The sequence below is a fragment of the Scyliorhinus torazame genome, chromosome 1, assembly GCF_047496885.1.
Source record: "Scyliorhinus torazame isolate Kashiwa2021f chromosome 1, sScyTor2.1, whole genome shotgun sequence".
In the NCBI taxonomy this organism is placed as follows: Eukaryota; Metazoa; Chordata; class Chondrichthyes; order Carcharhiniformes; family Scyliorhinidae; genus Scyliorhinus; species Scyliorhinus torazame.
In genome coordinates, this window is record NC_092707.1 from 58,090,046 (window position 1) to 58,104,262 (window position 14,217).

At 49.6% G+C, this 14,217-nt stretch overlaps 1 protein-coding gene across 1 annotated transcript in view; it reads left to right on the forward strand.

Annotated features, from left to right (window-relative positions):
• The window catches only part of cfap251 (cilia and flagella associated protein 251), a 276,809-nt gene that overhangs the window by 78,022 nt on the left and 184,570 nt on the right, over nt 1–14,217 (forward strand). Inside the window, exon 5 of the mRNA XM_072495300.1 lies at nt 3,512–3,621. Within this exon, the coding sequence (XP_072351401.1) occupies nt 3,512–3,621 (110 nt within the window). The remainder of the gene's footprint in view (nt 1–3,511; nt 3,622–14,217) is intronic.

Below are 14,217 nucleotides of genomic sequence, written 5' to 3' on the forward strand. Positions count from 1 at the left end.
GCTTTGATCCCTTCCAGTGGTGCCTTATCCTCTTCCAAAATAGCTCCATACACCACTGACACTACCCCCTTCTCCAGTCCTCTTGTCGTCAGCACCTCCTCCAGCAATGTGGAGGCCGGTTCCTACAGGAAGCTCTGTATCTCCTTTCTGGCAAAATCTCGAACCTGCATGTATCTAAACATTTCTCCCTGCTCCAGCCCATACTTCGCTTCCAGCCCCTTCAATCCTGCAAATCGACCCCTAAGAAACAAATCTTTTAGCGTACAGGAGGCCACTGTTAACGAGTTCGTGAGCTGCCTAGTTCCCGCAAGATCAAGCGTATCCCCTTCCAATAGGCGCTGGCGGACGTACGCAGACCTCATGCCTGTAACGAAGGCGTCTCGGATTAAAAGTTCTGTGTGCTGGACTGCCGAAACTGCCTGGCAGTCACAGTTCCTCCCCAGGATGTGCAGGGCCCGCCAGAAATCATCCAGGGATTCATCGGGGAGTTGCTGTCTCGTGGACAGGAGGTGCCTGGCGTATAGTTGATTGACTGGCCGAACGTAATGCCCCTTCAGGAGCTCCATTGCTTCGGAGTAAGTGGGTGCATCCCGGATGAGAGGAAAAATGTCAGGGCTCACCCGTGAATAAAGGACTTGGAGCTTCTGCGCGTCCGAAGGTTCGTCAGTGGATGTTCGGATGTAGCTTTCGAAGCAGGCTAGCCAGTGGTCAAAAGCGGGTGTAGCATTGGCTGCTTGAGGGCTCAGCTGCAGGTGATCAGGCTTGATGCGAAGATCCATCATTTAAAAAATCTTTGCTCAATAAATTGCTGCACTATCAATTACCACAAAGACGAGAGTAGTGGAATAATCGAGGCTTTATTGAGCAAAGATGTTGTACATCCTGTAGCTGGAACCAGAATGGCTGCAGCACCGGCGAGCACACACATTTATACGCCGCCTACTGGGCGGAGCCAGCAGGCAGGGATTTACCCATGTACCTCTAGTATATGTGTCTAACCGTAATACATATAATACTGTTAATGGTGACTACCACACACAGAAAGTGTCTTTATGATCAACCCAGTGCCCTGTGTGACTCAGTCTTCCAGAAGTCCAAACAACTCTCACAGTAAGTCCAGTAAATTGCCAACTTTCACTGGGCAGGTCACTGAAGGCATGAGAGAGATGAGTGACTGTCACTAAGTTGGGGAGGCAGGATTAAATCGGCTTGAACTGCATGTAATGATGTGCAAGTGGGCAAGTAATCACATCAATGAGTTTCCCGTTGCTAACAGATGATTTTCCTGTTTTATTACCTTTCTGCCACTGACCAACCCGCATATCGTTTTTCTGCCACTGGGATGCTGATGCATGTCCTCTGGCACAATTCTCTGTGCCATTTTGCCTGCTGCAGTGAGTGCCACAAAATCCAGCCCCATTTTAGACAAATTGGTCTACGGTTACCCAGTTTGTCCTTCTCTTTCTTCTTCAACAAGAGTACAACTTAAGCTATTCTTCATCTCCACAGCACCATTTACATATTTAGAGGATTTAAGTAAAATGTGGCCAAAGGCTGTTATTTCTTCTTTGCTGCCTTTTAACAACCTCGGGTACAGGCTAAGTGGATCCAATGACATAACCATAAACTCTGCTATAGCTTGTTCTTATTTGTTCTTCTTCCAGTACACTTATTTTTAAAAACTTTTTATTGGGCTTTATACATGACATACTTACAAATGTACACACAGAGAAACCAAAAAAAAAACAAAGAGAAAAAACAGGAAGTATATATACAAAGAACAAGAAAAAATTCATAACACAAGGATGGGGGGAGGGGGGTGCTTTCTCCCCCCCTTCTTCTCTTTTTTTTAATACAAACAAAACCGGGTGGAAGGGTCACGGTGCCCCTGATGTCACTTGCATCTCTTGGTCAGTTTTCTTTGTTGTCTTTGTCCATTTGCCTCAGCTTCGGCCATCTGTCGTTCCTTCTCCCTGTTCTTTCTTTCTCGCTTTCACCTTGCTGTGCTTGTTGTGGTCGTTGTCATTTCCTGTGCTCTCCCCCAGTTTGTGTTCTGTCCTCTTTCCTCCCTTCTGGCTCCCCTCTGTTGTTCTCCTTCCCTCGTCCTCCCTCCCCTCCCACCCCCTTCTTCTCTGCTACTCCCCTTTCTTTTCTGCTGTGCCCCCCCCCCCCCATCCTCCATCTCTTCCCTTTCTTCTATCACTGTCTTGGCTACTTTCCCCCGGTTCTTGGCTACTTGTTTATTTGTTTGTTGGCCACAAACAGGTCCCGGAACAGTCGTGTGAATGGCTCCCATGTTTTGAGGAAGCCATTTTCTGACCCTCAGATGGCGAATTTGATTTTCTCCATTTGGAGAAATTCTGATAGGTCAGACAGCCAGTCTGCAGCTTTAGGTAGTGCTGCTGACCGCCAGCTGAGCAGGATTCTAAGGAGGGCGATCAGGGGGGCAAGGCAAGGGCGTCTGCCCTCCTCCCCATGAAAAGATCTAGCTGGCCTGATAGCCCAAAGACTGCCACTTTCGGGCATGGCTCCACCCTCATCCCCACCACTTTGGACATCGCCTCGAAGAAGGTTGTCCAGTACCCAGCAAGTCTGGGGCAAGACCAGAACATCCTCCAGTACATTTATATTCTCATTTCAACTATCATTTATAAAAATCCATGAAAAGCATTTATTTAATATCCTTGGCTTACCTTCCCGTTCCACAATTTGACTCCTTTTATCCATGAATGATCCTTCTCTTTCAACTATTTTATAGAATACATTTTTTGATGCAAAGATAAGATCGTAATAGTGTGCAATATTTAGGTAATTCCAACTGGAGCTTTGATGTGACAATGGGTACTACATTATTATGTATGTTATTATAAGTTTATAATTGGCACAGTATCATAGTAGTTATGTTACTGGACTATGAATCCAGAGGTTTGGACTGATGGTCTGAAGACTTGAGTCAAGTCCCACTACAGTAGCTAAGGAATTTAAACTCAGCTAATTAAATAAATCTGGAATATATATGAAACTACCAGATTGTCATTAAAAACCCATCTAGTTTACTAATGTCCTGTGGGGGAGGAAATCTGCCATCCTTACCCAGTCTGCTCAGGATACGACTCCTGGCCCTCTGAAATGACCGAGCATCCGCCCACTCAATTGTCGAAGGATTGACAATAAATGTTGGCCTTTCCAGCGACGCCTAAATTCTATTGATTGATTGTGGTGTTTGTCCCCTTTCTTGGGTGATCTGCTGAGAGGGTCACATGACCCAGGTAACAAGTCAGGGACAAGGCGGGGAATCACCCTAGCAAGTAGCAGTTCGATCCTAGAAACTGACTTGCAGCCGTGAGGCTGGAAGCTTCTGCATTGTAGTTATATGTAAATAAACATTGCAGTTGTTATTTACGTAGCTGGTGAATGTGAAATATTCCATGAATAAAAAAAATGTCTGAGTAGCATTTGTTATATCCCAATTTTTTGTTCCTTGTGTAACATAATGTAATTTGTTCTCCAGGGTCATTGTAGTCCACTTTCATGCATAGCTGTGAGTGGGAATAGGCGATGGGTGGCAACAGCAGACCAAAGCTCAGAGAGTCTAGTTATTGTATGGGACACTTTTTCTGGGTAAGTTTAAGTGAATGATGATCAGTATTATTGAATTAATTCTATCTGCCCCTTTGATACAGGTGTATTTTTAAAAAAATTATTGTTTTAAATTACAGCTTTAAAGTATTTTAATTTTGGTTCCGTTTCATTACTTTTGGTCTCCACACGTCCTCTGTGTTTAAAAGGACAAGGAACGTCTTTAAGGCCTCTGATAATTCTGCACTGTAACTGAACTTGTTAGAGGATGTCTGAGAGTACCTCAAGGGTAATTCTCCTTTCTCTTTTCCTCCTTGCTTGTGGGGAAGTTAATGGTCTTCTTTTGGCACCAGAGTGAGATGGCTGGCATTGCAAGCAAATAATAAACCACCTTGGAGCATTACTGGTGGGAATCTGAGAACCAAGTAGTTTGTATTCAAGTCAACGTTTAAAAAAATGATGCTGCATTCAAAAAAATGTAATGTAATTCTTTCAGTTACAAGGATAGTGAGTAAAAAGGTGAATTGATAATATCAGATAGCAGTACCATGCAATTTCTGGTGCTATTTTCTGGTCCTTTGCACCATTCAAAAGCTGTTGCCCAGTAGCATAAAACATGCCATTGCAGTTGATAACATGGTGAGTGTCATGATTGGTTAGTATTCCCCGTGTCTGCGTGGGTTTCGCCCCCATACCCCAAAGATGTGCAGGGTAGGTGGATTGGCCATGCTAAATTGCCCCTTAATTGGAGTAATTGGGTACTCTAAATTTATATTAAAAAATGGTTGGTTAGTATTACATCATATATGAAACCTGGATGTCCTCAATGCAGGTAAAGATACATGCAAAATACTTTGGCTGTGATTTTCCAGGCCCGTTTTCCATGGGTGCAAATTCCGTTGTAGCCGCTAAATCCCGCGAGAAGCCAAAAATGGGATTTGCGCCAGCAAAAACTCCAAATGTGATCTTCCCAGGCCCTCCCCAAAAGGTCTGAGAACCTGATCTGCATGCACTGCAATATTATTAATAAGGTTTAAGTCAGATGTTCCGGCCTCATTGAATCTTCCTGCCCATCAGCATGATGTCACACTGGCGCGCATTACTACTGCTCCATTTAAAAATGTGGACCTGGTGCCATGAACTCCGAGAGGGAGGAAGGTGATGAGTAACCCTTTACTTTTTTTAACACCCAGCTGCTGACTTCCCTCAGAGTTTCTAGTGAAAGGCTTCTTGTCCGTAAACCTTTTCATTGCCAGTAATGATTCATCAGCCTGTGTGCCAAAGAAATGGGAATTAACTCACAGATAGCAGCTGCCAATGGCCTGCTGGTGTGGGCCTACTGGGGGAATAGGGCTCATGATGTGATGGGAAGAGAGTGATAAGACTGAAGGTTGCCAGCGTAAGGGGCTGGTAACACAAGAATAAAGAGAGAAGGCAGGACAGCAATGATCAAGCCAGGGAGAGCATGGATTACGCTTTCAGGTAATGCAATGGTTTCCAGGAGTGTAAAGGCATGGCAGTAATTAGATCAGAGGATGACAAAGCCTGAGTATTAACGGTGTCTATTAGTGTTGCCTGTGCCTGAGAGTCTTGCTCGTCCAACTAACTGGCCATCATTGTTTAACCCTCAACAATGTCAGCAGCCCACAGTCTCAGAGCAAAGGTGACCAAAAATAGTTCAAAGTAAATGTGATGATCCTTTTAATCCAATTTTGATTTGATGTTTTTAAATTTCCACTGCTCTTTGTTTTTGTTTCAGATACTGCCCCTTTAAGGAGCGGCCCCTTTTAATTTGTCCATTAAAATTCAGTTTAATTGGTTAAACTCTAAAATAATTCAAAGTAAAGGTGAAGGATTGAAACCTCAAGTGTCAAGGAATGAAGATTGGGTTCAGGGCATTGGGAGGGGTAGTGCTGAGCGTCCCATAGAGACCACCCGAATGTCCTGTCGGAATCAATAGTCCTCATGCTTCACATGGGCATGTATATGCCCCAAAAAGTGATGGATCTTCTGTTGCTGATATAAAGGAAGGGAACAACCAGTCCCGAGCCCATAGGTGACTCTGATAGGCAAGGACAGTGACATTGACCGGTCAAGCAATGATGTGTGATGGGCAGCAGAGAATTGAGGTAGCGCTGGCCATTGCTGACAGTGTAGGGTTGTCAGCTTTTAGGACCAGTGGACCTGGGTGTTGGGAGGGTTTGAGGGTAACGGGACGGATAACGGGATGGTGATGGGACTGTCTTTCTCCCTTTCTCCCATGCCTCCCAGATTATCGACTTGTGTTGGATTGGAGCCAGTAGAATTGTCCATCATGCCGATAACAGGGTTGGAGGTGGACAGATTCCACTGAGTCAGAGAAGCATAACTCAGGGAAGAGCATAAACCAAGATGACAGGGGGCCACTGGGCAAGCTCAAGAGCTGGGCCCTCCTGCCGACGAAGGGGCTTGAAAGCATCTGAGAAGGTGACCTCAGGTTTACAGGACCCCCATGTCCTTTCTGGAGCTGTCGGACACCACGCAGCTCAACAAGGAGACAGTGCAGCACCTGTGACATGTATTAGCAACCCTCGCCCTGTGTGAAGGAGGAGGGCACTCGCTCCCTGTGGCTGTGAAGGTCACAGCAGCTCTGAAACTTTTTAGCCAACAAATCATTCCAGGGTTCAACCAGTGACATATGTGGGATATTACAGTCATCAACCCACAAGTGCAACTGAGAGAACCCAGATGCTGTGTGTGCCCAAGCCTCTGATGACATCAACTTTGACCTTGACCAAGCCCATCGGGATGAGAGGGTTGCGGGATTCGCTTCCATCGCTGGAATGCCGCAGGTCAGGGGGCCATTGATGGCATACATGTGGGGCGGGATTCTCCGACCCCCGCCGGCCGCCAAATTCTCCGGACCCCCAAAACTCCCTCCGACGTGAATCGCACCGCCCGCCTCGGAGAATGGCGAGGACCGGCGTGATGCAATGGGCCCTGTGGCCGCCCGAATTCTCCGGCCTGTGATGGGCCGAGCGGCCGCCCGTTTTAGACCCGTCCCGCCGGCGTAAATTAAGGTAGGTACTTACCGGCGGGACCCGGCTCCGCGGGCGGCCTCCGGGGTCCTCGGTAGCACGGGGGGATCTGGCCCCGGGGGGGGTTCCCCGCATGGTGGCCTGGCCCGCAATCGGAGCCCATCAATCCGCGGGCGGGCCTGTGCCGTGGGGGTACTCTATTCCTCCGCGTCGGCCGCCGTAACCGTCCGCGATGGCCGACGCGGAGATGAACCCCCCACGCATGCGCCATCTTGCGCCGGCTGGCGGAGGCCCTTCAGCGCCGGCCTGTGAGGCGCAAACCACTCCAGCACCGGCCTAGCCCCTGAAGGTGTGGAGGATTCCGCATCTTTGGGGCGGCCCGACGGCAGAGTGGTTCACGCCACTCCTCGGCGCTGGAGTGGCCCGCCCGCCAGTTCGAGGAGAATCCCGCCCGGGGCGTTGAAAGCACCATGCATCGGGGAGAGCCCTTTGTCATTCGGAATGGGTTCCACTCCCTGAATGTACAACTTTTATGTGATCACCGCATGAACATAATGCATGTCTGCACGTTTCCCTGGAAGCATGCAGAACAGTTTCATACTGGGATACTCGCAGATCCTCCGGTGCTTCAAAGACCACCCCAGGCTGTCGGGATGGCTCGCCGTGGACAAGAAATACCCATAGGACCATAAGATACAGGAGCAGAATTAGGCCCATTCAGCCCATTCAGCCAGGCCACCGTGCGGGGAACCCCCCCCGGGGCCAGATCCCCCCGTGCTACCCTGAGGACCCCGGAGGCCGCCCGCGGAGCCGGGTCCCGCCGGTAAGTACCTACCGATTGCCATTCAATCATGACCGATATGTTTCTCATCCTCACTGTCCTGCCTTCTCCCATAATCCCTAATTCCCCTTATTAATCAAAAATCTATCTATCTTGAGATTCTCAGTGATTTGGATTCCTCACTCTTTGAGATCTAGGCTGATGACGCCAGTGTGGAGCCCCGAGACTGAGGCGGAGGCCCATTATATTGAGGCTCAGTGCCACCAGGTCAGTTATCGAGCAGTGCATTGGAGGTCCTGAAGATGTTCTTCCGCTGCCTCAAATAGTCTGGCAGGGGACTTTCCGGAGGGTTCACTGACATCTGAGCCTGGGATGTCCGTGTGATGTAGTAATTTGTCACAGCAGGAGGGTGACGACGGCTCGTTGTGAGGGAAGCTGTGGTGCTTCTCAGGTTCCACTTATGTCTGACTCCTGTCTGTTTGCTGAGTGCACACTGATTCCCAGACTCATGTCCGAGTCGGGGCTCATACCTTTGACCCACAGCTTCATGGAGAAAAGGACAAGGTGAAGATCACTGAGGGATGCAGCAGTCATTCCAGGATGTCTGTTACGGAGGGTTTTATTGGGTCACACTTTAGGTTTTGTTTGGAGGGCCTGTAGGAGGAGCTGAGTTTAGGTCAAGCATTGTCAAACTCAGGGGCGCGACCCGCAGGTGAGTCGCGGGCGGGTGTCGGGAGGGTCGCGGAGCCATCCGTCGCAGCGTTCCCAATCGCGCAAATCTGCGCGCAACAGCCGCAGCAGCCGCCTGTTAATAACGCCGGCTGCAACGGCCTTCAAAATGGCCGTGAACATGTTTAAAAAAAAGCGGCCCCACTGTGCATGCATGCCCGATCATCGGCGCGCATGCGCAAACGCCTGCCGATGATCTGGCACGCATGCGCATAGTTTTGCGCAAACGCGCGCTGATGATCGGGCACGCATGTGCAGTGCGGCTGCTTTTTCTTTTAAACGGTCGCAGCTTTTTGTTTTACAAGTTCGGGGGGGTTTTATTCATTTAATTCTTATTTTTTTCATTTATTTTATTCATTTTGTTTTACAAGTTCGGGGGGGTTTTATTTGATCAAATTTTAAAGGAAAAAAATGCAGAACTTTGGACAGATGGAGACTCCATACTTTCCGACACCAGAAGGCGTCACCTTCATCCAACAGGTTCCATTGGAGGAGCGTGTACGAGGGCCAAAGGGACACAAAACCATTTCTTCCATTTTTGTCAGCAACAAACAAGGTAAGAAAAAATGGGGGGTCGCGAAGGTCGGCCGGGTTGGATACCGAAGGTTGGCTGGTTGGTAAAAATGGGTCCCCGGAAAAAAAGTTTGAAGAACACTGGTTTAGGTGATCTTTTCCTGTGAGAGAGGGGTCAAAGACAGAGGCGTTAAGGCTTTGAAGAGCTAAATATTTTAATTTGGTGAGTTGTGATAGTGGAATATCAATTTAAATCTTAACTATTGGTGCCTACCTTTACCCATGCCCATTCTGTGCACCTAGAACTCTTAATCTTACGTGGCCTACTGCAACAGGATGAACATCAGAGGTTGAGGCGGCCTGCTGCCTTTCATAATATACACCAGTATATCATGGTGCAGACACACACTGATGGACACACAGTGGGACCAATCAACATACACAACACCGCAGCCAATCACCAGTGAGAGCACACGCACTATAAAGGCAGGGGGCATCAGAGTTCCCGCTCTTCGAGTAGCAGCTAGCTAGGAGCACAGAGCTCACAGCCTGCAACGCAGACATTCACCATGTGCTGAGTGCATCAACTGGTTAGGACAAGGCATAGGTCTTTAGTTAAAGCTAGTATCGTATTTACCCACAGTTCAAGTATGTTTAAATAGTTAACCTTTTAATAAAATAGTATTGTACTACTTCAAGTGTTGATGACCTGTATGTGATCCAGAACACCCAACACATCATGATACCAGGAGTGGTTGCATACTAGCACTTCTTAGACCTACCTGCAAGTGATCTGCCTTCCGCCAGCATTCCGTCATCCTGTAACATGGACAAAATCAGCTCGCCGCCACCGTTCCGCATCGCCGGCAATCTCGGGGCCAACTGGAAGATTTTCAAACAGCGCTTCCAGCTCTTCCTCGAAGCCACGGACAGGGAGGGCGCCTCGGACACCAGAAAAATTGCTCTTCTCCTCTCCACGGCCGGGGACCATACCATCCACATTTTCAACTCACTCACCTTTGCAGATGACGAAGACAAGACGAAGTTCAAGACGGTTCACCTCAAATTTGACACTCACTGCAGCGTAGAGGTGAATGAAAGTTTTGAACGCTACGTGTTCCAACAGCGTTTGCAGGGTAAGGACGAACCTTTCCAATCCTTTCTAACGCACCTCCGCAGCCTTGCGCAATCTTGCAGCTACAGGCCCACCTCCGACTCCATGATACGCGACCAGATAATTTTCGGTGTTCAGTCGGACCCCCTACGTCAGCAGCTCCTCAAAGTCTCGACTGCCATCGAGACCTGTGTCCTACATGAAAATGCCACCAGTCGGTACTCCCATATACAAACGGCTGAAATGGCGCGGCAAGGTCCCCACGAGGCAGAACGGGTCCAAGTGATTGAGCACCTGCAGGGCCTCAGCCTGGATGAGGGCGGCCATTTCGCACGCTTTTCGCAGACTCCCGCACTTGTACGCACCAAACGAGGGGACGGCGACATGGAGGAACGTAATGTGCAGGCGCGCACCATGCATGACCGCACCGCACATGCGCGGTGGCGCAGCGAACGTGCTGACGTCACGACATGTGGCAACTGTGGCTCCGCCCATTTAAAGCGGCAATGCCCCGCAAAATCTCGACAATGCCTACGATGTGGAAGACTTGGCCACTATGCTGCCTGCTGTCAAGCAGCTCAGCCTTCCAATTCATATCGCTTCAGCCAGCCTCGCAGAAATGTTCGGGCAATTCAACCCACGGTCACCGAGTCCGATTCCAACCTCCCACACAGCAGTGACACCGAGGACCCGAAGGCGCCTTTTCGAGTCGGTGTCGTAACGAAAAATAGGCTGTCCCCGAAGCAAAGACACCAGCCGCTGTCGGTATACAGCATCGATCCAGACGATGAGTGGTGTGCCACCCTGACGGTCAACCAGAATTTGTCGCCCACCTCAGAGACTTAATTTGTGAACTTTGTGCACTAATGGACTCTCTGGTCTGTTCTGTTCTTCCGTTTAATCGTTCAAGTGGTTTGTATATAGTGTTCATCTCGTTATTTGTGTGACACACTGTTTTTTCTGCACCAGGCACCTTCCCATGTAAATAGCTTAGTTTCATGTACATAGTTCTGTAAATATTTTGCACACACGTAATCAGGAACATTCACCACACACTATTTATTGTCACGCAGGCACATTTTGTTATATAAAAGGGGGGATGTCATAATATACACCAGTATATTATGGTGCAGACACACACTGATGGACACACAGTGGGACCAATCAACATACACAACACCCCAGCCAATCACCAGTGAGAGCACACGCACTATAAAGACAGGGGGCATCAGAGTTCCCGCTTATTCGAGTAGCAGCTAGCTAGGAGCACAGAGCTCACAGCCTGCAACACAGACATTCACCATGTGCTGAGTGCATCAACTGGTTAGGACAAGGCAAAGGTCTTTAGTTAAAGCTAGTATCGTATTTACCCACAGTTCAAGTATGTTTAAATAGTTAACCTTTTAATAAAATAGTGTTGCACTACTTCAAGTGTTGTTGACCTGTATGTGATCCAGAACACCCAACATATCACTGCCTTCAGTGCCCTGTAGCCTGAGATATCCTTGGTGGGCATCTTCTGGCGGGCACCGATCTGGGGGGACCCTGCCGACTTTTGGGTGTCACTAGTGTTGCCGTTTTACCCTGTTCTGCATGCTGTCCCTGAGAAGCACCGGTGTTAGGAAGGGAGGATCTAAATGGGCTGGACACTGCCAGAGACTCCTTGGTGGAAGTCTGCAAGGTGGGCTCCAGTGCTCTTCTTCCCTCTGGGTGCTTGTAGGCCCAGGGTGATCCCATGGGACAGAGGGGCAGCTCGGGTGAACTCCAGAAGCCGCTGCATCACATAGCGCTGCCAGTGTGGAGGCCCGCCATTGTTTGCACCATGGTGTAGAAACCCTCAGCATTGGACCTCTGTGTTTGGATCAAGCTCTGCAACTTCTCAGCAATGGTTCTCTGTGTCTGAACCATGCTCTTGAGGCCCTCAGCCATGGTCCTCAGAGACTGGTCCATTCTTTGGACTACGCCACTCATAGCTCTGATGTCCTGACCTAGGCTTTCCACTGCGGCCGCACCCTTGCAGTATTGGCCTGGGTGCCGCGCAATACGGCAAGCATCTCCTGCGACTGAAGGCTTTGGGCACCAATTGGCCTTGCAGTTGCAGGAATGTCACTGACATCTCTTCTTGGTTTCCTGTCTCTACCTTTGCATCTCTCAGCTGAGGGAGGAACTTGTCCAGAGGCATGGTACCTGGCTGGGGCCTAGCTGAGTCTTGGGATCTAGCAGACCTCCAACTGCCCGATCCCCGGGATGTTCCTGTCTCCACCTAATGTGTATCAAGAGCTGTGTGGTGTTCACCAGATAGCGACCTAGAAGCTTCTCTATTCAGGTCACACACTGAGGTGATTGTCTCTGCGGTGGTGGATGGTGCCGGTGATAGCTGTGATGCCTCTTCAATGTCTTCCTCAAAGATCTCCTCCGAGGTGCTCTCCAGAGTTGCAGAGGGGGCTCTGCTTGTCGATGGCCCGGCCTCTTCGGATGGTGTTCCTGCAAACAAGGGACATAGTTTTGTAAATGGTATGGACAAGGATCTGGGCACTTAGCAACTCACTCTAGACAGGTCATCTGGATCGTCACTTCACTGGCACAGGCCAACCTCATTGTTGGTGACCGCATGTTCCTGGCCCTCCCCTGAAAGCTCCACGTCCTATTCCTCGAAGGGAGTGGGAATTTTGAGGTCGGGCATATCCCTACCCGTCTTCTCCCTTCCCCTTCTATCTCTGTGGAAATGCAGAGGGGACATTGTGAGCCAAACGCCTGGTGTGTTGGGGTCAAGGACAACAGGTATGTGTGGACTCCTCGCCTAGGCAGGAAGGAGTTGTGCTGAGCAGTTGGCGGGGGGGGGGGGGAGTGGTTTGATGATGATGCTGGGTGTTTGGGTGTTGGGAGGATGCGAGGTGGCAGCAAATAGGTTAACGGTGACATTCTGGGGGTGACAGACAATAATAATGCTGGTGGAGACATTTAGGAACTCGCCCATGCAGTGTTTAGGAGGTAATTTACCTTCTTTCGGCACTGGATCCCGGTCATGCTGTTGCACATAATTGTGCTGCCACCATGTCCCAGGCGGAATTGGTGACATTGCTCGGAGGCCTCCTGCCAACACGTGGGTATGTCGTGGCCCACCCTCCTCCACGTCATTGGTGAAAACTGAGGCACGGGTCTTGCTTGACTGAGAGTGAGGGCTGTGGATCCATTTAAATGCAGCTCCCCCTTGATTGCAGTTCTCAGCTGACCACCGGGAAGGGCAAATCAGACACCTGACGAGTTAGGCGTGATGTGTTTCATGTGGGGGGGGGGAGTAAATTTGACTAAGTGGCTGAAGATCTTAATCTCACCGACTTTCACGCCTGAAATGACACTTGAGTCATTTTTTGGGAAAATTCCACCCATAATTTTCAAATGAAACGGCAACGCTGCGCCAGAAATGCAGCTCGCCGCGGTGCAGCATAGCCGATAGAAACTGGGAGACCCCGCTCCCGGGATCTACCCAGCTCGCAACACCTCGCGAGATCCTGGGTTTCCTCTCGGCGCTCCGCTTTCCTCCCACAGTCCAAAGATATGCAGGTTAGGTGGATTGGCTATGCTAAATTGCCCTTAGTGGGGTTACGGGGATAGGGTGGAGGTGTGGGGATAGGGTGGAAGTGTGGGCTTAGGTAGGGTGCTGTTTCCAAAGGCCGGTGCAGACTTGATGGGCTGAATGGCCTCCGTCTGCACTGTAAATTCTATGACTCTATCCAACGCAATCTCGTGAGACGTTGCAATGTAAATCCTGCCCATTGTGGGCGGGATCACTTTTTGGCAAATCTGCATCTTAGAGCGAGATAGCTAGCCTCACTCTGTAGACTCCTGAGATACTTGAGGCTTTGGGATTCATCCCCTTCGCCTTGGAGACGTCGGGCGAGCGCTGTTCAGCACTGATCACCACAAATGGGGACCAGACGGAACAGCATTCGTGGGGGCCTCCCATGGGATCGGAGGCCCCAACTGCATACCCTTTGGGCAGGGTGGTGCCCTGGCACTACTGGTGCCACCTGGGGACCCTGGCAGTGCCAGCCTGGCACTGCTGGCTAGCATGGTAAAAATGGCGTCCTCATCTCTTGCTACACTGGGGAGTTCTAGCAAGCAGAACCCCCCCCCCCCCCCCCCCCCACTGTACAAAACGGGGCTATGTGCTGTCTGGGCCATGCGTTCCCCATTCAGTCCCGTTATACATCTCAAGTCGCGTTGAATAGCCATGTGTTTTTCGACACTGCGAGCATTGGGAATCATGCAGCTAAGTGCACTCGCTATGGAACTTTGTTCCCTTTTGGGAGAATCGTGCCCTATATTTTCACATGAATGAATGAAATAAGTTTTGTTGTAGGGGTATAGTGAATTGAAATCTGCCACAGACTATGGGATGGAAATTTTCTCTTTCTGCTGACTGAACTACTTAGGGTCCTATAAGACTGAGTTTGGATAATGTCAATCCAGTTCTTTGTCAG